This window comes from Tursiops truncatus, chromosome 15 (genome assembly GCF_011762595.2).
Source record: "Tursiops truncatus isolate mTurTru1 chromosome 15, mTurTru1.mat.Y, whole genome shotgun sequence".
In the NCBI taxonomy this organism is placed as follows: domain Eukaryota; kingdom Metazoa; phylum Chordata; class Mammalia; order Artiodactyla; family Delphinidae; genus Tursiops; species Tursiops truncatus.
The window spans coordinates 17,468,541-17,496,468 of record NC_047048.1 but is presented as its reverse complement, the minus strand read 5'-3'; the positions used below and the strand labels follow the sequence as shown (position 1 = coordinate 17,496,468).

Genomic DNA, 27,928 nt, shown 5'->3' with positions numbered 1-27,928 from the left:
CGGTGGGACCCACCGTTTCCCCTCCTCCACACCCCGTCTCTGAGAGCAGGCCAGTGACTTCCTTCGCTTTCCTCAGGTTGACGTGGAGAATCCCGACGTGGAGAAGTTCCCCAGGTTTGCCGAGGCCCCATTCCTGTCCTGCATCCTGTCTCCGGGAGAGATCCTCTTCATCCCGGTGAAGTACTGGCATTACGTGCGGGCTCTGGACTTGAGCTTCTCGGTCAGCTTCTGGTGGTCGTAGCCCGAGAGGAGGGTGCCCGGCAAGCAGACGCGCTCGTGGTCACACATCCTCCGCCCTGTGCCCGGCCCGGCCTGCGCCTAAGGACTCCCTCGCCTTGGCACACGCAGGGCGAGGGGTGCCCAGGCCAGTGTGGGCAGCAGAGGCAGGCGGGTGGGACCCCAAAGGGACATTCCCGGCCCACAACCTGCACAGAAGCTCCGGGGCTCTGAGGTTGGCTGCCTGGATTCAAGCCTGGCCCTGTCGCTTAACCGCTGCATGATGTGGGGCAAGGAACTCCACTGTGTCTCCATCTGGGGAACAGGGCGGCGCTAGTCCTCACCACAGAGGGCTCTGGGGACGTGGTGTGGGCAGAGCTGCGCTACAGACCTCAGGCGCTGTCACCAGCCTTCCTGATTATTACTGTTGTAAATACTGGCCTGTCGGGACAGCCATGGCCCGCAGGCTCTGGAGCGGGGTGGCCATGGCCTGGTCACGGGGGTGCTCAGCTCAGGCCTCTGATGGGCAGTGGGGAGCCTGGGGCAGTTTCTGGCTTGGTTACTGAAGTGTAACCTGCCTTCAGGGAAGCGCACAGCCCTGCCAGCTTGCTGAATTTCCCACTCCACACGCTCCCAGCAGCCAGGAACCACCTGGCGGCCCTCCTGCCCCTTGCTGCCGCCATCGCCCGGGACCACTCCTCTCTGAAAGAGGGTTTTAGGCCAGGAGAGAGGCCCAGGCTTCAGACTTTCCATAAACACGTTTGTTTGTATAAAACATGGGTGGTTCTGTTTGAATTTTGACCAGGTAAGGATGCTGGGGGCAGGGGTGTCACAGACCTGCAGGAACAGCTGCGGAGGCGGCCCAGGGCCATGCCTCTACCCACCAGGCCTCTCTCCCTCCGTGGCCACCTCATGTCTGCTGGTCTGACCTTGGCCTCGGTCTCTTCCCTCTTGTAGGTAGCCTTCTTCCCAGGGGGAGAAGATGGCCCCAGCAGGTCAACTCCAGATCCCAGCACCTCTACCCACAGCTCAGAAACCTCAGGGAAGGTTCTGACCATTGGGCCTGGGACCTTCGCCCATTCTGGGGCAATGCCGTGGGGCAGGGAGTGGCTGCTCTGATTGGCGGGGCCTGGCTCACAGGCCCCCCCTGAGTTACTGTGAGAAGGGGGGTGGGAAGCATTGATGGGCAGCTAAAACTAGCTACTAATGTCCTCTGTAACCAGGCCAAGGAATTTGAACCTTATCATGTAGGTCTTGGGGCTTCAGCGTTTTGAGCAGAGAGATCATCAGAACATACGTTTGATTCTCAGCAGGGAAGAGGAGGGGCTGATGGGCAAAGCTGCAGGGTGGCCGTGGGTCTGACGCCGTGGGTGAGCCCGGGCAAATACGAGAGGTGTTTAGAAAGGAATCGCGGGCTCTGTGAGCAGTTGCTTGTGAGGTCGTTTATTCCCCTACCCAGCATTATTGATAGTTATTTACCTCATTTTTCATATGAAGAATTTATAGCAAATATCAACGCCGCTGAAGGCAGTCAGGCATAAAATAGGGATGCCACCATGCCCACAGGCTCGCCATCAGTGAGGAGACGGGCTGCAGACGAGCCATAACTCCAGGGCTGCCTGCATAACGCCCACTCCTTCCCCGGCTCCAGCTCCCACGGTGGCCCAGCCTTTAGGACCCCATCCATCCCAGCTGGCAGGTCCCACTCCTGACGAAAAGCGGTTCTCCTGTAATGTCATGGTTCTGAAGTTAGGGACTAGAGGAAGCGTTCATTAAAACATATTGAGGCCTGGCCGCCTCGAGCAAGTGTCCCTTGTCAGATGGGAAGATGAAATCTTCATCTGCTCTCCGGGCAAGGCTCCCATCTTGCTAGTATCCCCGCTGGAGGGCTGGCTTCAGCTCTGAGGGGTGTGGACTGAAGGCGGCTTAGAAGAAAGGTGCCAACCAGCTGCTCGCAGGGCCAAGGGGAGGTACGGGCACCCACCCACTGGAGCTGCAGAGGCCTGCTCAACACCGGAGTCCTGTGCCAGGCAGGGCGCGGCATCGAGCAGGATGGGGGCCCTGCCCTCCTTGTGTTTCATGCTCTTGGGGGGGTCCGGAGAGGAGACGGACAATAAAATAAGTAGTGCGGATAGTGATAAGTGCCATGAAGGCAAGAGAACAGGGTGACGGTGGAATGTGGCAACAGGGGAGGGATTGGGGACGTGACTTTCATAGCTGACGTCTGAGTAGAACCTTGAAGGACCTGGAGTCCAGAACTGACACTGAGATTTGAGGACGGTGCTCCCAGCAGCAGGTGCAGGAGCCCCGAGGCAGGAAAGCCTTGGCCTTGGGAGAGAGGAAGGGGCTGGTGCAGCACAAGCAGAGGGCGCTGAGGGAATGGGGAGGGCAGGGCCTGGACTGTGGCAGCGGGGGGAGGGATGAAGGTGCTAAGCAAGGAGAGACGAGGGCTGATCACATTGCCGTGTGAGAAGAGCCCAAAGGGGGAGACTGGAGGCCGGAAGAGCGGTCAGTGTCCCCGGTCCAGTAATCCCTGGAGTGACACGCTTGGGGCACCAGTGGGAGGGCAGAGTGGTGGGAGACAGGCTGTGCCCGGGGGTGGCAGGGCCGGATCACCAAGGCCTTGAGTGCCAGGCAAGTGCTCTGGAACTTGGGGTTAGGGCTTTGGTTGGGCCGTGCCAAGGGGTCCTCAGGAAGTTCGTGCTGGCATCACTGCAGGGGAGACTGGCAGCAGGAGGGCAGTGTCCCAGCAGCAGGTGCTCAGAGCTTCCTTGACACCTGCGTGGTGTGACCCTGCCTGGCCTTGACCGCCCAGCCACCTGCCCGGACAGGCAGGAGGGCCACGGCGTGCTGCTCTGCTTTTGGGCCCTGGCCTCCATTCGCCCTTGTCTGGAACAGCATTGTGGAGGATGCCCTTCCTCCCGGGAATGCAGCCTTGGAGGGTGTGTCAACCCGGAGCCCTTCCTGCACCTGCATCTTGAGGGCGCACTGGGAGGACGAACAGAACAGCTGGAGCTGCTGTGCAGTGGCTGCAGTCCCCACCGTGACCGGGAGTGGGTCTTCCCCGCCGGAATCCCCGAGCCCAGGGTCCATGTTTTCTCAGACCCTCCCAAGAAACCCCTTTCTGGGTAAGCTGGCTGGGGCTGGTTTCGGTGGCACAGCTGCGCCCACCCGCCCGCCCGCCAGTCGGGGCTCCCGCAGGGCTTCACCCAGGCTTGTGTTTGCCTTCAGAAGGCTGGCCCAGGGGCCGGGCCGGCGCACAGCTGAGCGCCTCTCGCTGCCTGGGGGTGGGCCTCAGGGCCCAGGCCGGACCCGGGTCCCGCCCCACAGTGGGTTGATGCAAGTGAATCGGGCAGAGGGTCCTTGCCGCACGGGTGGAGGACACCCCACCCTTTGGGCACCCACATTCATTCCCTCTCTCCCTGGTAACAGCGTCTTCAATTTGCTTAGAGAACCTCCTCCTCAGCCACGTGGCTCGGGAGGGGCTGCCCTACTCACGGCTCAGAGGTGGCCCAGGCCGAGAGTGCCCATTGGACTATCCCACCCTCCCCCACAGGTATCCAGATTGGATGTTTGCTGGGATGGGGGAGCCCCTAAATGAGGCCCGCCCTCTTCCTCCTGACGGCGGGGCCTGGGTGAGCGAGGCCTGCAAGTGTGGAAGCCATTTTGCTGCCCTGAAGAAAGAGGCTGGATTTGCTGGAAGACCGTGTTTTAGGCGCCAGCGTGAGGCCAACACTCATGATAACAGGGCAGAGAGAGAAATAGGATGCCTGGTGACATCACTGGAACCACTAAGTCAAGCCTCTCCTAAAGGACCCCCTCTGGCCAAGTCCTTCCTTGTTTAAGCCACTCTGAGTTGGGTTTGCTGTCATGACTGAAGGGGTCCTGATTGATTCTGGGGTGGAAGGGAGGCGAGACAGGGAGTCAAAATAGTGCGGCAAGTGTGATGGTCAGAGACACGCGGGGAGGTGGGGGACTGGAGTGGAGGTGGCGGCAGCCTAACTACGATCTAAAGGGTGGACAGGTGTTGCCCGCAAGGGCGGGACACGCGAGGGGAGGGCAGGCAGGCGGGGGAGACGCGTGTGCAGAGGCCTGGCGGTGAGGAACACGATGGTTCGTTCAGGGACAGAAAGAAATGCCATGCCCTGGAAGGTAGGAGGCGAGAGGGGCTGCGGTACATGGGGCCCCATCGCGTGGCCCAGGCCCGCGGGCAAGGGCAGTCAGCAGGGTCGTGCCAGGCCGCCTGGCACGGTGGGAAGGTGACTCCGCGGGAGAAGCCTGGAGCCGGTGGGTGATGCCGTTCAGGCCGGTGCGTCTTGGGCCAAGGAGGGTGCAGCCCGGGGGGCGTCGGGGGGGCCAAGGCCCCCACAAGCCCAAGTCGGGCCGGCCAGTGTGGGTGGGATGGGTGACCACAGCTGGGGACCGAAGGCAAAGCCGCCCTGAGCAAGTGGCCTCGGACGGTGCTGGGCAGGAGGAGCTCTGCCAGCCTCACTCCGGAGCCCAAGCCGGGGGGCTCCCAACTCTCAGTGAGCTCCAGGAAAGGGGGGCACCCAACCACAGACGAGGCCGAGGTGGCTGCTTAGTAAGTTTATTCCAAACCTGTTAACAAGTGAATGTAAAAGATAAAGGAGGTGAATCACGTGAAACACGAAACTGATGCCTCTCTTCCAAACGGGGCGTGCCGGTCACTGCCCTGAAGGCGGTGGCCGGCTAGTGCTGCCTGGATCGCAAGGACCTTTTGTTCGATTTGGAGATGCTGGCCTCCCTCTCCTTCTCGGGGTCGAAGACTTCTGTACGCAGAAAAGCCAGAAAATACTGTGAACGGTGCGGCCGGCTGCCATCCACAGCCACGGCTGTGTGCCAAGGACTCTGTCCTATGGAACATTCTACTCTCCAGGAAGGCAGAATTAGTCCCAGTTGACAGATAAACAGAGGGAGCTGGGGACACCGCTTATACCTCCCCTCCCGAGACAGCTGCCAGGGAGAGAGCCTCGTCTACACCAGACCCTCACATGCCTCAGGATGTCTACCAGGGTCTAGGGAGCCCTGTGGAACAGGGCAAGCAAAAGCTGGCCTCAGCTTACAGCAGAAGCTGCTTCAGCATGTGCAGCTCGGGTCCTGCGCACACGTGGCGGCTCTGTTGGCGCACCTTGCCTCCCTGCCCCCCGTGGCCCCTCAGGGCCATGCACCACAACTCGGGCACGCTCGCAGCCCAGCCGCCCAGAGGCCAGGAGGAGACAGCGGCTTAGGGACACGAACCTGGTATCTCGTGGGGCCAGTAGTCGTTACAATGGGGGCAGCGCGGCTCCGAATGGGACTGGAAGTACTTGGCCACACAAGGCAAGTGCATCCTGATTCCACAGGTCTCGCAGCTTTGACCCTGAAATGAGAAAGGTGATGGCTGTGGAGCCCGCCGTGTTCATAAACCTTCAGGAAACTGCAAGGAAAACGTCCCGCAGGCTCAGTATTTTTGTCTTCTAGGCCCCAGATTAATAATAAGAACAACCCGTAAGTCTAACTTAGTGCAGTGAGTTTTAGTAAAGAATCTGATGAATGAGCACACGGGGAGGAAGCTCAAGGCTCCAAAGGCCGGAGCGCGGCAGCGAGGGCAGCAGGCCAGGCCCTTGGAGCAGCAAGGCTAGTCCCAGGCTCCCAGCACGTGTGGGTCCTGCAGTGGGCGTGAGGACGGCCGCTTTGCAGAAGGCACTTTAGCAACGTGGAGCAAAGCTTTCAACAGTCGTGTGTGCACTCTGTTCCAGAAACTCCACTCCCAGGAATTCAACCCAAGAAAACCACCAGGTGCCCAAGGATGGACGTGCAAAGAGGCCTATCCCGGTGTAGGTGACGATCGCAAAAAGATAAAAAGGAAACACAAACATCCAGCACCGGTCCAGCTGCTCTGCTCTGCAGCCCTACAAAGTACACAGGGGAAAACAGATGACAGGGAAACCATGGTTGAGACAGAACGGTGTTCACCACACAGCTGCTGAGATAATATGGACCACACAGAAGACCTCTGAGAGCCTTATCTGGAAAAAAGTAGAAAGAGCCCTGGGACGAGAACAGAGGGACCAGGGAGGAGAGGCGGGCCTTCGTGTGCTCATCCTCAGACACTTCTGCGGAGACGCCCATCTTCTGCTCATGCTGGAGGAAGGCCTGGGGCCTTCTAGAAAGTGCCCGCCCCCGGCCCTGTGGTACCTGGATGAGGAGGCTGTGACAGATGGTGCAGACCTTCACGGCGTCGGGGTACGTCTCCCGGATGTACTGCTCCATCTCCAGGATGGCCCGGCCGTGCAGGGTGAACTCCCCTTCCTTCTGCAGGGACACAACAGGAAGAGGCATCTTTTACGAAACTGGCACACCTGGCCCTCTTCCCACCCTGTATCTCTGCTCCCATGGCCCGAGGCCCAGAAACGGGGAGAGGGCCACACGCCCCTCGCCGCACAGGCTTTCACCAACCCCAGTCAACAGGCATCCACGCCGGCCTCTTGCAGAGCCTCTAGTGGGGAAAACTTAGGTAAGACCTAAAAGGAAACCGAGGCAAGGACCCCCGCCCCCGCATCTTCTTGGCGCCTTCCTTGTGCCTTCACGGAATCATGGATCTTGCACGGCAGCCCCACGTGTGAGGCCTGCCCAGCCCCCCAGATGAGGACAGAGGCCGGGAAAGGGAGGCAGTGATCCCACAGCATGAACTCCACCCCCTACCCAAGCGCCCACTTCCTCCTCTCCTCCCCAGAGCCCCCCAGCCCCACCCCCAGGGAGCAGCACAGCAGGTGCCCCCAGCCCTGCTGCCTGGAGCCTCCGAGGGGACCATCCGTGATCACTTCCAGCCGCGCCACTTTACGGACAACGCTGGAGACGGTCCAGGGAGGCCCCCGGCATGGCTGGGTGGCATGGCTGGTAGGGCCTCCCGGTTCCCCCAACCAGACACGGTGGAAAGCCAGGACGTACAGAAAACCTGGCTGCGGTAACTACCCTACGGCCAGCTCACAGGGCAGAGGCAGGGGTCACAGAGGCCCACGGACGTTTATTCATGAAAGCCGACTAGTGAAGCAGGAGATGAACCTCTTAACCGTGTTCGTTCCCCTCCACTGCCCGCGCTGGGGGAGGAGGAGCTGCCGGTGGGGCTCCTGGGCAAAGGGCGCTGGAGGGCCGGTGGGGCCGGTGGGCAGGCCGACATTGCAGGCCTCAGGAGAAGCCACTACCGGAACCTGCGGCTGCTGGGTCAGCCTAGCACTCTTTCGTGTCTCCGCTCTTCTCCACCTGACGCCTGCAACGAGCGGGCCCCACTTCACACCCCCTCCCCACCGTAAGCCAGCCAGGAAGTGCATTCACTCTGGGCCTCCAGTGGTAGGCGGGCCACCACCCAGAGGGAGACACAGCAAATGGGCGCAGTCAGAGAGCAGGAGCGCTGACCGTGGAGAGCAGGGCGGGCAGGCAGGACGCAGCCCAGGGACTCAAACAAGTGGACGGGGGCCCGGCACGAGGCACTGGTGTCCCGTGCCGCAGGCTGTCGGGCCAGCCAGGAAGCGGACGGGAGCTCTGTGCCCCTCAGGTGCTGGGCACGGGAGGGCGGGCCTCCCAGGCTGCCCTGGGTCCTGTGGCTGCTACCTTCTCAAAAGCTCCCCAGTCCGTAACAACGCTCCATCTCCACGGCCACCCTCACCCTCCTAACCGCCCTCTGGGCCCACCCTTGCCCCTCTGCAACCCTGTCCAGCGACCTGAGCTCTGCGAGGCCCAGCCCTGTGATGCTCCGCCGTTCTTAGGCTGAAGAACCAAACCCCTTACTGCCCACCTCCAGGCGCACCTTGTCCCCTCTTCCAGAGCGCCCAGCCGCAGCTCCTTGCGCCCACCATGCCCACTCGGGCACAGGCTGCTCCTTCTGCCCTGGACCATGGTCCCCACCCCCAGTCCAGGTGCCTTCTATCCAGCCTTCAGCTGAGTGTCACTTCCTCTGCAGAGGGAAGGTTCCTCTGTTAGCGCTGTCATAAAACCCTGTTTCCTCTCTATCTGTAACTCTACTTCAGTGAGGTGCGGGGCTGACCTCTGGCTCCCTCCCCAGACCGTGGGCCGGCCCAGTTTTGCTCACTCTGTGTCCCCAGCACGTGATGCGAGGCCCAGCGCTCGGCAGTGCTGTGATAAACGTCTAAGGGAAGAGTTGCATCGACCCTTGCATCGATCCCAAGGAGGAACGCCCGAGGCTGGGGTGAGCAAGTTCAAGTTCAGAGTCAGGCTCGAGTTGCAGTTACTAAACATCTTCTAGCGGCCTGAGACTGCCCAGTGCTCACTGTTCATGACCCCACTCATCCTCGGGGCCGCGTCACCGGGACAGGCGGCCTGCCCTGGATTTCCAAGGAAGACCCAAACCCAGGTTATCTCCCAGGCCTCACAGCCATCCTTTGAGCTGGGATCCTGCGGTGGGGACTGGTCCCTAGGGTGTGCAGAGATGCAGCTGCCAGCAGACACCCAAGCTCCAAGGATCCGTGCTTTCTCTGAGGCCTCCTCCATATCTTGGGGCTCGCCTGCTGACCCTGACCACCCCCTACTCCGGGGCCCCCTGAGGGGCTGCACAGGTGCCTCAGCACCTCCGTACCCTGTGCAAGGCCAGGGCGGACGGAGCCTTGCACAGGGTACCGGGCGCAGGGTACCGGGCAGGGCTCTCCAGGTACTTTCGTAAAAAAGTGCCGCCAGGTGACATTCCCCCACAGCGTGGCTTCTGAGGAAAGTCCCGTTTCTGAGAGGCTAAGACTCAGACATGGTCCCTCCGGTCAAGGTGCTGCCCCAGGAAGACTGGTCGGGGAACTGGCCAGCACTCACCTCGCAGCCCCTCAGCTGTTCCTCGAAAAGTGCCACAGAACTCACCGCCACGCCCATGCCGACCACTTCAGAAAGCACTCCGCCCTCACTACACAAACACCTGCGTGCCACCACCGTGCTCATCCTTCAGACGGGAAACAGGCTCAGAGGCGAGAAGCCGCCGCCAGAGATACTGGCAAGGCCAGAGGAGGACCCTAGGGGTGTCTCACCACCATGCCCTCCCCCTCCTCCCGGGTCTGTTCCTTTGTCCACACGAGGCTGGAGGGGTCAGTCAGCACAGGGGGTCCCCGGAGGCCGTCGGGGCTGCGGAGGCCAGCGCTCAGGGAACCCCCAGCCCTGGAAGGACGCACCAGCACCTCCACTTCACTGAGGAAGAAGCAGAGAGCACAGGAGGCAGGGCCCAAGGCAAGTCCAGCGGACCCCAGAGGCGTCCTTTCCTTCTGTCGTCCCTGCTCTGGGCAGCAAAGCATCAGTGCCGGTAAAGTTGGGCGCACAGCCCTGCACCGTGGTGGGACAGCACCTGCATGTGCGAGACACACATGACCACCCTGGGGCCCAGAGCCGGGCACAGAGGCTGCGCCTAGGCAGCAGAGGGCGAGCTTCGGGGGATACGACGGGTGTTCGTACCCACACAGTCCCGTATGAATACTGCTATTTCCTAATCTACGAGGATTTCTTGTATTATTTTGGGGGTGAGTTTTAGATAAATACTGTTCCCCTGGAACTTCATCTACCCACCCGGTTGCCATTCAGGAAGTAGTACCTCCAGGAGTGATGAAGTACAACGATGAGGTCACAGTCCCCAGCCTTAGAAAGCCTGGCCCGAGGACACAGCATGGTCAGTTATGACCCGAGCTGCCCGAGAACATTCCGTATCGCCAAATCCACCCCAGAGAGAAAGAAGAACTGTGACAAAGCAATTGATGGGGACCTGCAGTCACCCAAGCTGGGGCCTGAACGTGGCTCTGCCACTTGCCGGGTGTGGGACTTCACCCAGATCACAGAGCTGCAGTGGGTTCAGCTACAAAACAGAGCTAAGGGGCTCCCCGCCCTCACAGGGCGGCTGCGAGGACCCAAGCACGTGCTGCGCAGACACGCCCAGAGATGCTGGCAGCTTCCCCTCGCCCCGCCCTCGCGGCTGTGGCCTCTTCAGACATTTCCTCCCATCAGGCAAGTACCTCAGGCACTGAACGTTTCTGGTCAGGCTACCAGGGCCCGCCCACCCTCTGAGATCAGTAACTCAGAACGCTGTCGCCAGGACTCCAGAGGTGAGCTCCACCCCAAAAGGAAGTGAAGCATCATGTCACCACAGCAGCGGCCTCCCACCAAATGAGGAAGTTAAGGGACTGTCTTGGCACGTCCTGCCCAGACACAGGCCCCCGAGGGGCAGGACTGTGGTGCACGAGGCAGCGCTCAGCCTGTCTGACTCGCATTTCTTGTAAACGGTGGTGCGTTTGTGGAAAAAGAACTGAAACATCTGACTGCTCCAGCCAACAGAATTAGATACGGGGCGTCAAGAAACTTGAACCTCTCAGATTCCTACAGCTCCTCTCCAAACGCTTATCTACACGTCCCCTTTGCTGTTCAAGGGCCACCATCTAAGTGAAAGAACCCCACAGCGCTGGCCCTGGGTAACATGACGCTGGCAACGATAACCAGGACGGGGACGGCGATTCCCGGGAGGGCCCAGCACTGGCACCCAACACGGCAGCTCGCCCCGCTCGCCACGCCCCCAGGGGCGCACGCCACCCCCACAGGAACGCGGGGGCACCCGCGCCACCAGGGTTCAGGCCCAGGGCTGACGCCAGCGCCGTGCTCCTGCGCGCCACACTACGTGGCCTGTCTGGGAGCAGAGTCTGGGGCCCACGGCTCTGCCGCTTCCAGCTGGGGCTCCCCCGGGTCACGTGAGTGAACAGGAGGTTCCAGTCCTCCTCGCAGGGTCACTGTGGGCCTCAAAGCAGAGAAGGGACCCAAACGGGCCTGGCTCAACAGACGTCCGTTAGATACAATATGGTTTTGGAGGAAAAACTGTGATTCATTCTAAAAAGTGAGCCAAGCTGGAAAATCCACGGCACAAAGTACCTCAATCAGCCATTTGTTTTGTACGAACTTCTGCAGCACATGCTCGGCTTCCTTCTTCCTCATCTTCTTGCCCTTAAGCTGATCAACCAGGTTCAAAATATTTGTGGAAGATGCAAAGCCAGTTTCTGAGTCAATAATCAGTTCCAACTGGAAGAAACAGATACCACATTCATCTATTAAACTGGCACAAACAACTTTCAAGCAATAATACCAATTCTGGCAGGGGTGCAGTTATACTATTCCTATCACAGACAGAACTGTAGGACTCTTCAGGAAAATAACTTAATAATATGCATCCAAAGCCATAAACAGTTTTGACCCAAAAGTCCCTCCTGTAACACCATCCCAAATGAATGACCTTCATGCCCCCCCAAATCAAGAAGGGTCACTTCACCTCCCTGAAGATGGAGAAGCTGAGGAATGAATGAATAAGGAAACGGGGCAGCACCCCTCCTACTCAAAGGTGGGCAGGCCATCAGGGCTGGTCTGAGTGGCAGGCTGGAGTCGGGAAGGGCAGGAGAGCAGGGTGGGCCGCGAGAGCACACTCGGGAGCTGCAGAAGCACTGTGGACCCAGGGCCGCGAGAGGCCGGCCGCCAACTGCCCTAACACTTCTGCCCACAGCAGGGCACAGCCACTGGGAAGACAGCTTTCCTGCACACACAGGTGTGTCTGGCATCTTAGAGCCCAGTTCTCAACCCTGGCTGCTGATCGTCCCCAGGGGAGACTTAGGAAGGAATGATTCTAGGACTCGGTCAGTCCTCAGAGACTTGGACTCGACAGACCTGAGGCCAGAACGTCTGCGTTGTTTTTACCTCCCCAGTTATTACGTTGCATCCAGAGCTGAGAACCACTGTCTTGACCGGGTGCTCAGCCAGGTGCGTGACAAGGTGGCTGGGGGAACAACTCCAAAGCCAGGCAGGCAGAGCAGCGCTTCACAAATGTGCCTGTGCAAACGGGTCGGGGGCACCTTCTCAGAATGCAGGGTCACATTCAGCAGCCTGGGTGGGGGCTGGGATTCAGCCTTTCTAGCAAAAGCTCCCAGGCGATGCTGCCACAGTACCAGGCAGTGACACCTGCTCACCTGCATCACACACCCAGGAGGCCCACTGCTGCTCAACCAGCTGGGGTCAAACCCCAGCTGGGGTCAAACCCGGACCAGCCTTTCTTTCCTAGGCAGCCGTGGCAACCAGCAATCGCCTGGCAGCTGTGAATTCTGGGCGAGGCGCTTGGTGACATCCCCCTGCAAAGGGCTTTCTCGGGCAGCAGTGGTGACCCTCTAAGATTGCAGTTTCCATTTCCAGTGAAAGACAGGTATTCCTATAAGAAGCCCAGCTGCTGGGCAATGGGAGTTACTGTACTTACAGCCTTTCTAAACAGATCCAGCTCATTCTCTGCAAAATCTGAGGCCATTTTAGAAATTGAAGTTGTTGCAAGATTCACCTAAAAAATAAGTCAGCGTGAGGGTCAGGCTGTGCCCTTCACTTGTCAGTTAATTCACTTGTTGGCGCTCTCTCCCTCCCTGCCTCCCTCCCTGCCTTGCCAGTCACGGAGCACCTGTGTCCCGGTACTGTGGGCCACAGGGATAAATTTGTAACCGGTCTTATGTTACAGGCTTAAACCTATAGCTCAGTCAGTATGTCTAATTTTCAGAGATTTTAGAATTCCCAAGATCGTGCGATATCTTCCAAACTCAGATAAATTCAGGAAACTTGTCTGCATGCTAATGGAGCTTCAAATGCAAAAGGCACTGGGAAGTCTGGCAGTAAATAAATCTGATTTACCGATTTGACCCAGCATTTCCATGTTATTTGATTCTATAACCCTTTCTTCCATGGACAACGTTTGGGAAACCCTGGGCTAGAGCCCCTTTCTGTGTGGGCCTGGTGGTTAGGAGCCTGATCTCCCTTGACAGCCTAAGGTGGTTCCCGAGCCAAGGATGGGGGTTTGTATTTCACCCCCTCCCCTAGCTGGGAGGGAAAACCTGAAAACAACAGGAGGCCCCAAATATGTCTCAGTCCTTAGCGGCCATGCACGTTGTTGCTTTTCCCAGCTTCTATGTCTTGTTCTAAATGAAAAGGCATCTTATCCCTTTCTCCCTCCAAGCCCTTGGTGAGGCGGGTGCACCTGCATTCGCCCCAGTAAGGAGGGCACGGGGCTGTCTCCACCGCGGTCCCTCACACATCCACCAGGGGGCTCTGTCTGCACTCACCAGCGCATAAATGGGTCTCCCGTCATCTTCCGTGACGCCTTTCTTTATCTCGATGTACAAAGACTCCAAGACACTGTTAATGTTGTTGATGAAGTCCTCCAACTTCTCTACGGTAGCAGTGCCTGGAAATAAACAGGCAAAAGCGAAAAAGGGGGAGGGTGCGCCATCAAAAAAAGTGCAGCTTGTTTCAACCCCGCCATCACCCTGAACACGGGACAGCAAAGCCAGAAATGGGTGGAGGCCCTGGTCCTGTTGGGTGAGCGCCAACGCCTGTGGCTTCTTTCTTCCTGGAGCAAAGAGACAGCGCTGTGAAGTACAAACGCCTGGGAAATGGCATCTGAGCCTGCTGAGGTCTTCCTGTCTTGGCTGGCAGCCCCCGGCCTCCTCCCCAGCCCCAGTTCCCTGCCGCCCTGTCACTGTCCCCACTCAGCACCTCAGTGCAGTGGGCATCACAGCCTGACTCCTCCGTAGAGCCTCTGCCCCTGCCTGTCCTCATGCACGCGTCAGGTCCACCTCTATCCTTCCTCCCTTTATTCGACATCCAAACACACATCGAACACAGGCACACCTGTGCTGGCCCGGGGCTGCGACAGTGAAGAATAACGATGACAGGGTAAGAACAGCAGCTCACACGGAGCACCCACCCCGGGGAAGGCCCTGATCTGAGCACTTTTCACGCAGTAATGAACCCACCCTGCCTGCAGAGGGGGGCTCACTCACCCAGCGTTACACTGCCAGGCACAGCGAGCAGTGGGGAGCCCTGACAGCACGGCCACAGCCCCTGACCTGTATGCCAGCCACCTCGTGCTGCCCCTGGTGACGCACAAGGCAGCAGCACCCTCTCCAGGGCCACCAGCCTGTCAGAGGAGGGGGTATGGACAGAGCCCGGGGAGCACCGCAGGGGGCTGGGGTAGATGGACAGCAGACTGGCAGGGGAAAGAAGGACGGCTGGCAGGGCTGCGGCGGCAGCAGCAGGAAGCAGATGGCCCAGGGCCCCACGGGCTAGGGGGCGTGTGCCCTTCCTCCTGTGGGACATGGGAGCCTCTCAGAGCTGGAAGCACAGGAGAGACATGGTCAGCCTTGGGTCCTGGAATCACCCTGTTGTACTGTGAGACTTTTTTAAACCAAACGTATGTATTACTGTTTTCACTTATTAAAATAATTAATTTCAAAAGATTTGTGCCTTAGAAAAATCACTGTAAGAAAAAAATAGCGGGAAAACAGACAATATACAACATTATGTTAAAAACAATAATAAAACCAACAAAACAATATGCAGGAAAAAGGCCAGGAAGGTTACCCACAAAACTGATGAACAAGGCCATTGCTAGGAAGGGAACTAAAATGAGGAGGTCATCCCAGGGCACTTGAACTTTATCTGTTTGGCTTCTTAGAAGGGTACTTGTAAGCTCCTTGTATAGCTAAATATTATGAAAGTTTAAAAAACTAAACGATCACACTGGTGGCAATGGCGGTTGCAGCCACGTAAAGTCGGCAGCTGTGACACAGGCACGGCGTCTGCTGAGGAGGCCCAGAAAAGCTAAAGACAAAGACCCGGACAGAAATACTAATACGTGAATCACAGGCAGGATCTAATCTTCCTTTACAACTAAAGTTGCTTAAGTTAAAGAAAAGAAAAAAAAGCAATTTAGGGAATTCCCTGGCACTCCAGTGGTCAGGACTCTGAGCTTTCACTGCCGTGGCCCGGGTTCAGTCCCTGGTCAGGGAATTAAGATCCCTCAAGCTACGTGGCATGACCAAAAAAACAAAAAACGATGAGGAAGAAAGCAATTAAAGAAAAAATTCGTATTAATAAACAGGTGGTACTCGGACGTGGCAAAAATCCTAACGGTAGCGTGATGATGAAATCTGGCCACAGCTGCTGAAACACCATGATCAGAGGAGTGAAACACGGTCACATTTCCTGCCTCCGTGCCCTGCTCACGCGCCCTCCTCCTCACTCCCATCGACCAGTTACGAAAGCCAACTTGCAGGGCACTTTTTTCCACGAGCTGTTCTCTGCTGCCCCAGCACGAAGTGCTCCTGTGCTTTTCTCCGCTCCCACACCATGCAAAGCATCTCGCCCCGGTGTGTGGGGCCAGCTACCACGGACGAGCCACGCGCCCGGCTTGCTGGAGACCCTTCGGCCCCCGGCAAGCACCCGACTCGAGCCTGGGAAACTCAGGCGCGGGGCCCCCAGGCACAAGGAACCATCTCCTGCCCACCAACAGGGCCTCTGCTTCGGGAGCCAGCCCGTCCGTCCCACGTGACGCAGTGGCAAGTCTCACATCCCCCTGAAAGCAACAATTCACATTTTCCACTGAAAAGGCCTCTCCTGGGTGTCGTTCAGAAGAATGTACTCTGTGGGCAGATCAAAAGCATTCTGCTACCTCGGACTTTCCTTGTCAGCACGGAGATGAGCTAATAGCCGCCCTGAGCTTTCCCCTCTCCTACCACCTCCAGTTTGCTGTCCAGCCTCACTTTTCAGAAACATGAATGTTCTCAATTTAAGAAAAAAAAAAGCCCTTCCTACCACTGACCTTGCAGCAGCCGGCCGCCTACTCAGGGGCTCCCGTGGGCTCCAGCGCACAGCGGCCCTCTCGGGGGCTCAGCCACAGCCCTCTGCTGGGCGGACCTGCCTGTGCTGCCCACAGATGCCCTGCGCTGCACCATTACCTGGGAATAAGCTGCTCTCCTGTTCAGCCACACCCCCACCCTAACTGGACTTCTTGGGGCCACAGAGGCAGCAGCACGGCCGGCCCAGTTCCGCCCCGCCCCTCTGTGGGCCCCCAGGCCAGCCTCTCCGTTTCTCTCATCCCTGAAGGCCACCCGCCACCTCACATCCAACCTCACAAATCGAGAACACTTCCCCACAACCCTCTCTCCACCATGCCTGCTCCAACCAGCCAGGCTTCTGACCGTCTGGTGTCCCAGACACGTCCCTTCCTGTGCAGGCCTGCCCTGACCACAAAGCATCAGGGTTCCGCGCTCTGTCTCTGTCCTCCCACGGTCCTCAAGCACTTCCTTCCCCATCACACTTTGTTCCAGTTACCAATTCTGGCTGCCCCACTCCCTAAGTAGACTCTACCAAAGAGTCTTCCTTTACCCCATCTGTGTGATTCTGGTGGGAAAACAAATCCCATAGGCAGAAAACCAGAGTGCAGGAACCTGCAGGGGCCAGGTCCCAGGTCAGCCAACAGTGGGCCAGAACCCGTGCTCAGCCTGTCAGACACCCTCTCAGTCTGAGCAAGGGACAAAGGGATGGCGGAAGGTGGTTCTAGCCCAGTCGCTGCAGGGGGAGGGTGACTTTGGCCGTGAGGTGCTGCTGTGCTTTCCTGTGCCTGGTGCCCTGGGGCTTCGGCCCATTCCCCAGTCTGGCCACCAGCCAACGGTCAGTCCCGTGTGTTCCTTTCCCAACAGCCTCCCAATACGTTCCTTTTCAGGTTGGCCAGAATTGGGAACTCTTGCTTGCTACCAAGATCCCTGATGTGCCCGTTAAGTGTCAAGGTAACACCAGATCAGTGCTTCCCAAAATCAAGTCTTCAAACCAGCTAATTTTCACTGCTCTGCCCCCTCTCCCTCCCCTCTTCCTGGAGCCCATGGTGGAAAAGCTACAGTTGGCAAACCTGTAGGAACAAAGTGGCCTAAAGCAGTGTCCGAGGATCCATTTGGCCCCAATATCCTATGAGTCCACGGCCATGATGCCGTGCGTGAGATAAAGACCACATCACATGATTCTGAGACAACTATTTCCAGTCTTGGTTCTACCACTTCAAGGGACTTCAGAGAACTAACGAGTAACCTACTCCTCCCTTCAGATCCCGAACCAATTGAGAAAAAAAGACAGGCTTCAGGTAAGTATCAAAATACCAAGTTTTTACAGGTAGAACTGGATCAGAGGCTGGGTCCCTCCACACCAATGACCAGCAGTCAGCAACATGGGATGACCAGCTATAAGAGGTAAAGAACAAGGCCCTGGACCTACCACAGCTGCCTCTTCTCAGAGAGCAAAGAGACACCCTAACCAGGACGATTAGCACCATGGCTGAAGCAAGCAAGGGTCTGTAGATCTTTGGTGCCACCTGTGTTCTCTCTCCATGTAAGCAGGGTGTACCTGTGCCTTTCTTACGGAGTGTGGTGAGGTTGCTACTGTTGGGCTGAGCACAACAGGCCTGTAAATGTGGGGCTGTCATCACCTTAGGATGTGCTGGGCACTCCTCATTAGCTTGGCTCATTGCATCACTGCAAGAACACTAACTCCATAAGGTGAGCTGTTATTATCACCTTTACATACCAGAGGTTAAACAACTCGCCCAGCGTTGGAAATGGAGCCCAGGCCAAGCTCCTGGGCAAGAAGCCACACAGCCTCTGTGGAGCAGAGCAAGTGTCCTCTGGGAACATTCCCTACCCCAGACCCCACCAAGGTCACACCTACATTCCTCCAGAACTTGGCACTGTGCCTTCAGGGTCACAAAGAGGGACTCAGCCAATACAGAAAGACAGGAAGTATCTGAGCAGTGCCTGGGAAAGACGCCAGAGGCGGTGCTGACGCCACAGGGCTGTGCCCCAAGGCCACGTACAGGGGCTGTGCCTGGCCAACATCCATCATTCCTCCAGCCCTGACTACTCAGCCAGGCCACGGGGGCCACATGAGCTGCTGCGGGAGGAGCTAAACTAAAGGCCAAGGACTCAGGAGAGGACAGAACAGCTCTTTCTTCAGCAGGAAATGCCCTTCTTCTGTTGGGGCAATTAAAAAATGGGACTCAGGGCAGTGGACTGGCTGGGGTAGCACTGAGCAAACGGGACACTTCTCTGAGGAGTGAGAGCTGGTTCAATTCATTTTGAGAGGTCGTTTTTTTCTGGCCACCACTGTTACCTCCTCTTCTTTTAAAATAAATTTTAATTTAACCAACAAACCTCTTCTTGTTAATCAGAGTCTCTGCTTCCCGGAAGCCTACTGGAACCCAGGGTTCACTGCATACTTGGGCAGCAGGAAGTCTGCCGCCCTAACTTCTGAGCAACAGATAGTTTTGTTCCAAACCAGGCACCACAGATAGAAAACTTTTAGGCAGAGGAAATACTATTTTAGGCAGAGGAAATAATAGCAAAAAATAAGACCCCAGGGGACCAAACCACTTATGGGCCAACGTGCCCCATGAGAGCTCTCTCATCTGCTGGGGCCAGCCGGGCTGTGCTCCTGAGCACTGAGGACGGGGCAGCCCAGGCCCTGGACCAGACGTGGGCACTAGGCCACATCAGGCCCGAGAGCAGACCCCTGGGCTGGGAGAGGCTGGCAGGCAGGCACACTGGGCCAGAGAGGTGTGTGGGGGGTTGCGTCCCAGCCTAGGGCTTTCACCTCAGTTGCCTGGGGAAGATGGTCCCCTCGACACTCAGGTATGTGAGCTGACAACGGCACTTCCACAATGCGGCTAGTGAGCAGCGCTGGGAAGCGCAGGGACAGGACAGCGGTCTCTCATGCGGCAGACAGATCAGACAAAGAGTTCTCTCCATCTGTATGTCACATCACTACGTGCTAAAGTTCTGCTCCCTCAGGATCTCATCAGACCCTCACGAACGACCGCCAAGGGGAGCCAGTATGTGGTACAGTCTGTTTTCCAAAAGAGGAAACCAAGGGTCAGAGAGCGTAAGGACTTATCCAAGACCACAGGGCCGGTAAGTGACAAAGTCCAGGTCAGAAAACAAACATCTGGCCTTCAGTCTGGCACAGTGACAAAAGGACCTGAGCATTCATTTAAAAAAAAAATTCTTACTCAGATATGCAATGAGGTCTGAGAATTGTGTCAAAATGATACGGGGGTAAGTAATCAGGAGCACAGATAAAACAAGATCAGTCATGAGTTATCATTTTAACTGGGTGACGATGTGTACATGAGGCTGCGTTGTATTATTCTCTCTACCTTTCTTTCTCCATAATAAACGGTTAAAAAAATATTTCGACACTCAACAACATAACTTGCTGCCTTAACCCCCAGGAGTCTGAATCAAAAAAGAGAAAAATGGTAGCATCTTGTGACAACGGAGATTAGCTCAGGGCTCTGACTGTAAGCTAGATCCCAATGACACACCACCAGTTTTCAAATTCTGGTGTAGGCTGGAGCCCTGCCATAAAGAGACACGGTGACTGCAGAGGCCACTCCGTCCCCTGACCCACCGGATAAGCGGTTGCGGTTTCTCAGAAGCTGGACTGCAAACAACTCAAAGGAGCAGACTGTGTCACACACATTCTTCTGAGAGACTGAATGTACAAACGGACAATAAACGTTATAGAAACAGGGCTCTGATCCACAATCTGCAGCACCCAGCCCAGGGAACCAACCCACCGCCTAGAGTAACCAGCCCAGGAAGCCAGCCTGCTACCTGTAAGTTAGACCTGTAGGAGGTCAGACCACTATCTCTAGCAACCAGCTCAGGAAGCCAGCCATAAGCTCTGTAATAATTGGCTCAAAATGACCAGGTCTTGGGCTTCCCTGGTGGTGCAGTGGTTAAGAATCCGCCTGCCAATGCAGGGGACACGGGTTCGAGCCCTGGTCCGGGAAGATCCCAGATGCTACGGAGCAACTAAGCCCGTGCACCACAACTACTGAGCCTGTGCTCTAGAGTCTGGGAGCCACAACTACTGAGCCCGAGTGCCCCAACTACTGAAGCCCACACGCCTAGAGCCTGTGCTCCACAACAAGAGAAGTCACTGCAATGAGAAGCCCGTGCACCACAATGGAGAGCAGCCCCTGCTCGCCACAACTAGAGAAAGCCCGCGCACAGCAACGAAGACCCAAAGTGGCCAAAAATAAATAAAATAATCTATATTAAAAAAAAAATGAACAGGTCTTGATTAATAACTGACAGCTTCCCTAATTTCTGTCCCTGCTTCCAACTTAGGACCAACCTGAGAAAGCCAGGTGTGCTCCCGCAACCAATCACAGCCTGTCCTGCTTCTAGACTGTCCGCCTCCAGCTTCCTGAGCCCACGGCCTCCTATCAGGGCACAGCTGAAGCCTTCCCTTTGTTCCTCTATACAGCTTTCCCACTCCTCTGCCTGCCAGCAAGTCTCCAAAACACAAGTCCCCCTGTCAGAGCAAGCTCTGAATAAACAGCCATTGCCTGTTCTCATCTGAGTGGCCTTCACTGATGTCCACACTCTGTACACGTGGGACTTGGCTCAGCACCCCGTTCCCGGCAGGGGTGAGGAAGGTGGCTGAAAGGCACGGGCAGGCCTGTGGTGCCATCGGAAGGATGACTCCGGCCGCTTTCGTCCGGCTCACTGCAGCCCTCCTCTGAGTCCCCAGCGCCTCGCCCCTGGAGTGCGACACAGCCTCCTCCAGCCTCCCAGCGTCCACCCTAGGCCCCCACCCGTCCTCCACATGCAGCCAGGGTGAAGCCAGATACCCGCACCACCACTGCCAACCTGGAAGCCACCAGTGGCTCCCGTGTGCCCCCTCGCTCTACTCTCAGCCGCGCTGGCCTTCCCGTCACTCACACCCCCACTCAGCACCTGCACTCGTGATCTCCTTCCACGAGTATTTCTGAGAAAATCCCAGCGCGAGAAATGCAGCCTATGGTCTACATAACAATTCCTATCACCCTACTTACCAACATCCTGGATCTTCTGAGGTGAGTTCCCACCCCCACCCCCAGCCCCGGGACCTGAGAGTAGATGGTAGGGGGAGGGACATACAGGAAGGAAGGGGCAGCAAGGCGCATGCACTGGACGTGGAGCAGGAAGTACTCTGTGCCAGGCACTTCACCTAAGTTCCTGTTTAACACTCATGACTTTTCCATGAGGTAGGTAAGATCTCCTCTATAAAACAGAAAGCAGAGACTCAGAAAGTGAAGAAAAACACACTTTCCCAAGTCCCTGATTTGAACCTGTGTCTTCAAGAAATGGCTTCCCTATTCCTGCCAGTGGAGTGTGTGGTAATCCTGCTGAAGAATCCACTCCCAGCCCTCCCACACACCCACACACCCTCCCTTGTGGCTGGGAGCCAGTATGAAACACTTCCTGGAGCAAATGAAGGCCACGCTTTGGGAGAGCGTGGAGCACACAGAGGCCCCGGCTCAGCAGATCCGCACTGGCCTAGAAGGACTGCTGGGGACCATCTCCCCGCTGGGTTCCTGCGCCGCAGTCATCAAGGGCCGGCTGGAACTTGGACACAGTGAGTCCTTCAAGAGCCAGAGATGTGAAAGCCACAAGAGTTTGTTTCCTCGTGGCTGCAGAGCTTCCAGAACCCAAAGACTCTGGTCTGAGCACATCACAACTGCCTGTTATGAAATTCTGTATGTTGAAAAATTCATCAAGTTGCGTTTGAGATGTTACTTTTCATGCTAATTTTATGCCACTTTTCAGTTATGGTCACAAGCCTAATCCCCCTTGATTAACTGAAAAGGCAAGCAGGCTGACAGCGGTATGCTTATTAACTGTTCATCACGGCCAAAGGGCAGAAATGGACAATGGAATCATTAAAAGCAGGAGGAAAACTTATTTGGAGCCAGCATCTAATCATCGCTGAGTCCTCCTTGGAAAGAGAAGGTGCGTATAAACGTGACTGCAGATACAGGATAGAATACTAAACTGAAAGGTGGACAGCATCACTGCCTCACCACTAACACGTGCCACCCAACGATGAGTCTGAGCCCTGAGGCCTGCAGAGACAACAGCGCAGATGCGGTCATGTAAATCCGCAGGAGGAAAACAAAGCTAGGATGAGGGCAGATGAGAGGTTTGACAAGAACGGAAAATATCTATCATCCATAATGTTCCTCTGACACTGTGTTCCCTAATCTATTTTTGGTACATGCACTTCAGTTCACTGGTGTTTTGCCTGAACGTCATATTACTTATTCTGCTCGCTGAAATAATGTTAAGTCTTAATTTTTTAATCTAAGATTTCAGATATTCTACCTAATTTGTCCTGAGGACAAATTGTATGTGACAACTAAATGTGACACATGACTCTGGGGTGGATCCTTTGCTAAAAAAGACAATATTGGGACAACTGGAGAAACACCAATGGGGTCTGTGGACTAGATGATAGTGATGGATCAATGTTAATGTCAGATTTAATGGTTATCCTGCGGTTATTCAGGAGAATGTCTTTGCTAGAAGGAAACACACCCTAAAGAATGTAGGGGTGATGGAATTTCAGATTGGTAACCTACTCTTAAATGATTCAGGGGGGAAAAAGTTCTTTGTACTATTCTTACAACTCTCCTGTGAGTTTGGAACTACTTCAAATTAAAAAAATTAATTTAGGGCTTCCCTGGTGGCGCAGTGGTTGAGAGTCCGCCTGCCGATGCAGGGGACACAGGTTCATGCCCCGGTCCGGGAAGATCCCACATGCCGCAGAGCCGCTGGGCCCATGAGCCATGGCCGCTGAGCCTGCGTGTCCGGAGCCTGTGCTCCGCAACGGGAGAGGCCACAACAGTGAGAGGCCCGCGTACCGCAATCAATCAATCAATCAATCAATCAATCAATAAATTTAAAAACCCTAGGAGCTTCAGGCAAGGCAGGCCCTCAAAGAATCGCGCACTGACTCAGAAGGCAGCACTGGGCAGTGCTGGGGCCCAGAGTCATTGTGTGAGAAGGGGCTACACAGCACACCAGACTCCCAGGGGTTTCTGCTTCCTGCTTTGTAAGACGAGGAGGCTGGACCCAATGATCCCCTAAAACCCAACTTGTTCAACCAAACAGAACCAGAAAGACCAGCCCCAAAATAGTTTAACAAGGCGGGTAACTCTGAAAGACTCGTTGCTATGAAACTGTGGGCTGTGGCAACTTTCTGCTTCTGCCCAGTAAAACCACATGATCAATGACACACATTCCAACCCAGAGTCAGGTTCAGGTTCAGGGCCCCCTCAGACCCCGAGCTGGGCAACACCATTCCCCGACAACATCATCAGGAATACCTACTTTCCAAGGGGACGTGGGCCTCCTTCGAAGGCTTCAAAATTCAGGCTTCCATGTTTGTTTTGTTTTTAGGAAATTGAACTAATGAATCTTCCCATAACTACTTGCCAACTCTCTTGGGAGTCAGACTTCACGGTACACGAAGGTTCAGCAGCCGTTCAGAATGAAATCCAGTGCTACCATGTCATCTATGACAAGAAAAAAGGACCTACTACCCAGACATCACTGGATCGGTTTTTCAGGAGGGTAGATAGAATTGAACCCAGCAAGGAACCTGACCCTGTGCCATCAGCGTCAGGCATGAGTGACACTGCAGCCTGCCCTCTATCTCCTATTGCTGACGATCCTTCAGCTCTACCGTCTCCCACCTCCTCTCCCTCCTCCAGTCAGTAACTCTTCTTGCCTGTTCACTCAACGCCAGCGCCTGTGTGGCAGGTGTTGTACTGCACCGCTGTACTTTTCAAGGTACTGTACTGTAAGATTTAAAATGTTTTCTTTATTTTTTGTTTGTTTTTTATGTATTATTTTTGTGAAAAGTATTACAAACCTATTACAGTACAGTACTATATAGCCGATTGTGTTAGTTGTGTACCTAGGCTAACTTTGCTGGACTTATGAACAAACTGGACTTAAGAACGCGCTCTTGGAATGGAACTCGTTTGTATGTAGGGGACTTACTATAATTAAACAGTTCATCCCGCTAGGGGATTGTAAGTAAAGAAAAAAGTATTGGCGACCTCTGGAAGTTAATGATGACCCAAGAAAGCAGACTTGCTTAGCAACAAAACCATGCAACAGAAGTATGAGACACACCCCAAAACAATAAAACAATGGTGGCATGAGACCCACATCCTACCCATATCCTGACTCAGTAAGTTAATGATTCCTAGGACACACTCCTCTGCATGTACTAAAAACAAAAATATAAGGAAAAGGTGACATTATACCAAAACCTGAGATGATTTAGCATTTTTAGCATATGTTACCGCCTTTTTGCTCATTTCCATAGTGCCACGACAGTCCTGGCTTGACCAAGTAGGGACAAGAAAACTCCCCCGGCCAACCTGTAGGAGGAGCTGATGATGGAAGCCTGACCTCTACTCTAGAATGAGGAAGAGGGTGGCCTTTACCCCCTCCCCACTTTTCCTTTGATTATAAAACTGTGGCCCACTAAGTTCTCGGCACACGGCACCCTCTTGCCCGTCCGCTGCTTGTAACCTCACAAGCATCCTATTCTAATAAATCACTTCTTATCTATCACTTTGCCTCTCACTGAATTCTTTCTGCACTGAGACATAAAGAACCGGAGCTCCTCGGAGACCTCCCTGAAACGCCACCTAGTGGTTTCAATTTGACTGAAACTGAGTTGAATCTATATATCATTTGGGGAAAACTGATATCTTAGCGATACTGAATTTTCCAGCCCATGAACATGGCATGTCTCTCCATCTATTTAGATCTTCCTTAATTTCTCTCAGCAATATTTTGTGGTTTTCAGTTTACAGACCTTACAAATTTTTGTCAGATTTATTCCTAAGTACTTCATATTTTTGATGCTATTATAAATGGTGCTTTAAAAAATTTTTCAGTTTCTGATGATTCACTGCTAACATACAGAAATGCAACTGATTTTTGTATATCTTGTATCCTGCAACTTTACTAAACCCACTTATTAGTTCTAGTAGCTTTTTCAAAGATTCCATCACATTTTCTACGATGATCATGTCTGTGAATAGACACTTTTACGTCTTCCTTTCCAATGTGGGTTTTTTTTTTCCCTTGCCTGAGTGCACTGGCTAGAACCTCTAGTACAATGGTGAACAGAAATGATGAGAATGGACGTTCCTGTCTTGCTCCTGATATTAGGGGAAAAGTATTGTTTCTCACAATTAAATATGTTAGCAGTAGTTTTATATAGATCCCCTTTATTGGGTTAAGGAAGTTCCCTTCTTTTCCTACTTGCTGAGGGGTTTTTTTTTTTTTGCGGTACGCAGGCCTCTCACTGTTGTGGCCTCTCCCGCTGCGGAGCACAGGCTCCGGACGCGCAGGCTCAGCGGCCATGGCTCATGGGCCTAGCCGCTCCGTGGCAAGTGGGATCTTCCTGGACCGGGGCACGAACCCGTGTCCCCTGCATCGGCAGGCGGACTCTCAACCACTGCGCCACCAGGGAAGCCCGTTTTTTTTTTTAAAATCAGAAATAGATGTTGGATTTTTCAACTCTGTGCAGACAGTTGTTGATTCCTCTCTCCTGCTCTAACGCCTGAGGTCCTGTTTATCTTGCTTACACCCTGCTCCTGAGGATCGCTTTCATTTTCTGTAAGAAACTTCTGCTTCATCATGCCAGGGTAGGTGTTGGATTTTGTCAAATGCTTCTTCTGCACCTACTGAGATGATCATATGGTTTTGCTTTTTTAGTTTGTTAATGTGGTGAATTACATTGATTAATTTTCAAATGCTAAACCAACCCTGCATTCTTGGGGTAAACCCCACTTGGTCATATTACATCAGCCTTTTTATATATTGCTGAATGAGATTGACAAAAACTGTGTTTAGAATTTTAGCATCTACATTCATGAGGGATCTTGGTCTTTAGTCTTCTCTCCTTGCGATGTCTTTGGTTTTAGTATCAGGATAACACAAGCCTAACAGAATGAGTTGGGAAGCGTTCCCTTCTCTTCAATTTTCTGGAAGAGTGAGGGTGGAATTGGTATTACTTCTTCCTTGAATGTTTGGTAGAATTCACCAGGGAAGCCATTTTGGGCCTGCAATAGGCACTATTCCCAGCCCCGTGTGAACATGCCACATTGTTTCCCTAATTCTTTCTTTCAACTGGTTCTTTCCTTAGCCTCAGGTAGTTCCCGTGCTGATCTGTTCTCAGCTGGATCCTTGATGGGGGTGGAGGGGCACTCTACAGATCTCTACTTTTCTCTCTGTGCATCTCTCTTCTCCAGTACAGTTCTCTGTCCTACAAACCCTAGCTGCTTTCATCTCCTTGAACTCTCAGCTCCATCTCAACTCAGAGTGTCTGTCTAGCTCTGCCTGGTTTCCCCTGTGCCATGGTCTGAAAGTGCTCTCACAGCAGTGAGCGGAGGCAACTGTAGGGCGCAACCCAATTCTCCCTGTGGTATAAGAAAGATACTTGCAGGTGGGAGGGAGGTAGACGCAAGAGGGAGGAGATATGGGGACATATGTATAGCTGATTCACTTTGTTATAAAGCAGAAACTAACACACCATTGTAAAGCAATTATACCCCAATAAAGATGTTAAAAAAAAGAAAGAAAGAAAGATACTTGCTCTTTGTCCCTGGTTCCTGGCACAGAGCTCCTAAAACACTTGAAATTTCCTAAGTGATAAGGTGATAGGCATGTCTTTTGTTCTAATGAGATGACTCTTGGCAGGTCCCTAAACAATTTCAGGATGGGGGCGGGCTGCCAGAAAGACCAAGCCTTGATTACATGCCTGGAACTTTCGGCCCCATCCCACAACTCTGGGCAGAGGAGACTGAGCTAATCACCAACGGCCAATGATTTAATCAATCATGACTACGTGATAAAACCCCCATTAAAAAAATCCCTAAATGTTGAGATCTGGAGAGCTTCCGGGATGGTGAACACATCCAGGTGCTAGGAGGGTAGAACACCCAGAGAGGGCACGGAGGCTCCAAACCACCCCTGCCCCATGCATCTTATCCATATGGCTGTTCTTGAGTTGTATCCTTTATAGTAAACCAGCAAATGCAAGTGAAGTGTCTTCCTGAGTTCCATGAGCCATTCTACCAATGTATTGAACCTGAGGAGGGCATCATGAGAACCCTGATTTATAGCCAGTCAGAAGTATGGGTGGCCCAGGACTTGAGACTGGCATCGTAAGTAGGGGCAGTCTTGTGGGACTAAGCCCCTCACTGGTGGGATCTGACTCTAACTCCAGGTAGGTAGTGTCAGAACTGAACTGAGTTCTTGGACACTCAAGTTGGTGTCCAGAGAACTGGGGAGGTAGTGCTGGGAAAAAAAAATGCATATTCGGTGTCAAGAGGGAAAAACCCTCAAGCTTACCTCTCAAGAGATCACTGTCCTTCACTGACTAATGACCGGTGTTGCATGTTTTTGTCCATTTTTTTATTGTTTCAGACAGGAAGGTAAATTAGTCCCTGTTACCCTATCTTGGTCTAAAGTGGAAATCCTCAAATCCAAGTCTTCTTAACCACCACTCCCCAGGCCTCCTGTACTTACTCCCATCAAGGGGGCTTATACTGGAATCATCTGATTCCGTGTCTGATTCCAGGTCTGACTCACGAAACCCAAGGCGAAGCAAAAGTTTATCTCTGTGTCAAGTTTATCTCTTGCACAGAGGCCTGGCCCACTGGAGAGTCTCAGGAAATGGTGCTGGATGGCCACATGCTTGAACACAAGCCCTGGTTCAAAATCTAAGGTGCTCCAATGCCAGGAAGAAAGGCCAAGGCTTTATACCAGGACATCAGAAAAAAATTGGAATTCTTCACTAGCCAGAGATGTGGGAAGTTGGTCTTCCCCTAATGACAGTAAAAGGAGAGCCCAAGCAAGAGCCCAGAATAGGAAGTGCTTTGACAAAGGGACAAATGCTCTGGGAAACTGAAACTTGCAGTTTCAAATACTCCTTTGTTTCATCATTCTCTGGGAACCTAAATATTTTTCTAGTTGGTAAA

The 27,928-nt window shown here is 54.4% G+C and overlaps 2 protein-coding genes across 6 annotated transcripts in view; one reads left to right on the top strand and one right to left on the bottom strand.

Moving 5' to 3' along the window:
- The window catches only part of KDM8 (lysine demethylase 8), a 46,132-nt gene extending 20,109 nt beyond the window's left edge, over nucleotides 1-26,023 (top strand). Inside the window, exons 8-9 of one of the 2 annotated variants that reach the window (XR_012326065.1) lie at nucleotides 77-21,869; nucleotides 23,319-26,023. Coding sequence is in view for 1 of the 2 variants with exons in the window: in XM_004315765.4 (XP_004315813.1) it covers nucleotides 77-241 (165 nt within the window). In the remaining variant the exon portion in view is untranslated. Of the gene's footprint in view, nucleotides 1-76 lie in introns of both variants that reach the window. The other variant, XM_004315765.4, reaches the window with a different exon arrangement.
- Nucleotides 4,789-27,928, bottom strand: part of NSMCE1 (NSE1 homolog, SMC5-SMC6 complex component) — a 31,010-nt gene continuing 7,870 nt past the window's right edge. For 2 of the 4 annotated variants that reach the window (XM_033839123.2, XM_033839122.2), the window contains exons 3-8: nucleotides 13,326-13,447; nucleotides 12,479-12,556; nucleotides 11,116-11,262; nucleotides 6,415-6,531; nucleotides 5,476-5,596; nucleotides 4,789-5,031 (exon numbers count right to left, since the gene is read on the bottom strand). In XM_033839123.2, coding sequence (XP_033695014.1) covers nucleotides 4,853-5,031; nucleotides 5,476-5,596; nucleotides 6,415-6,531; nucleotides 11,116-11,262; nucleotides 12,479-12,556; nucleotides 13,326-13,447 — 764 coding nt within the window. In that variant the 3' untranslated portion in view covers nucleotides 4,789-4,852. The remainder of the gene's footprint in view (nucleotides 5,032-5,475; nucleotides 5,597-6,414; nucleotides 6,532-11,115; nucleotides 11,263-12,478; nucleotides 12,557-13,325; nucleotides 13,448-27,928) is intronic. The other 2 variants (XM_033839125.2, XM_033839124.1) reach the window with 2 other exon arrangements.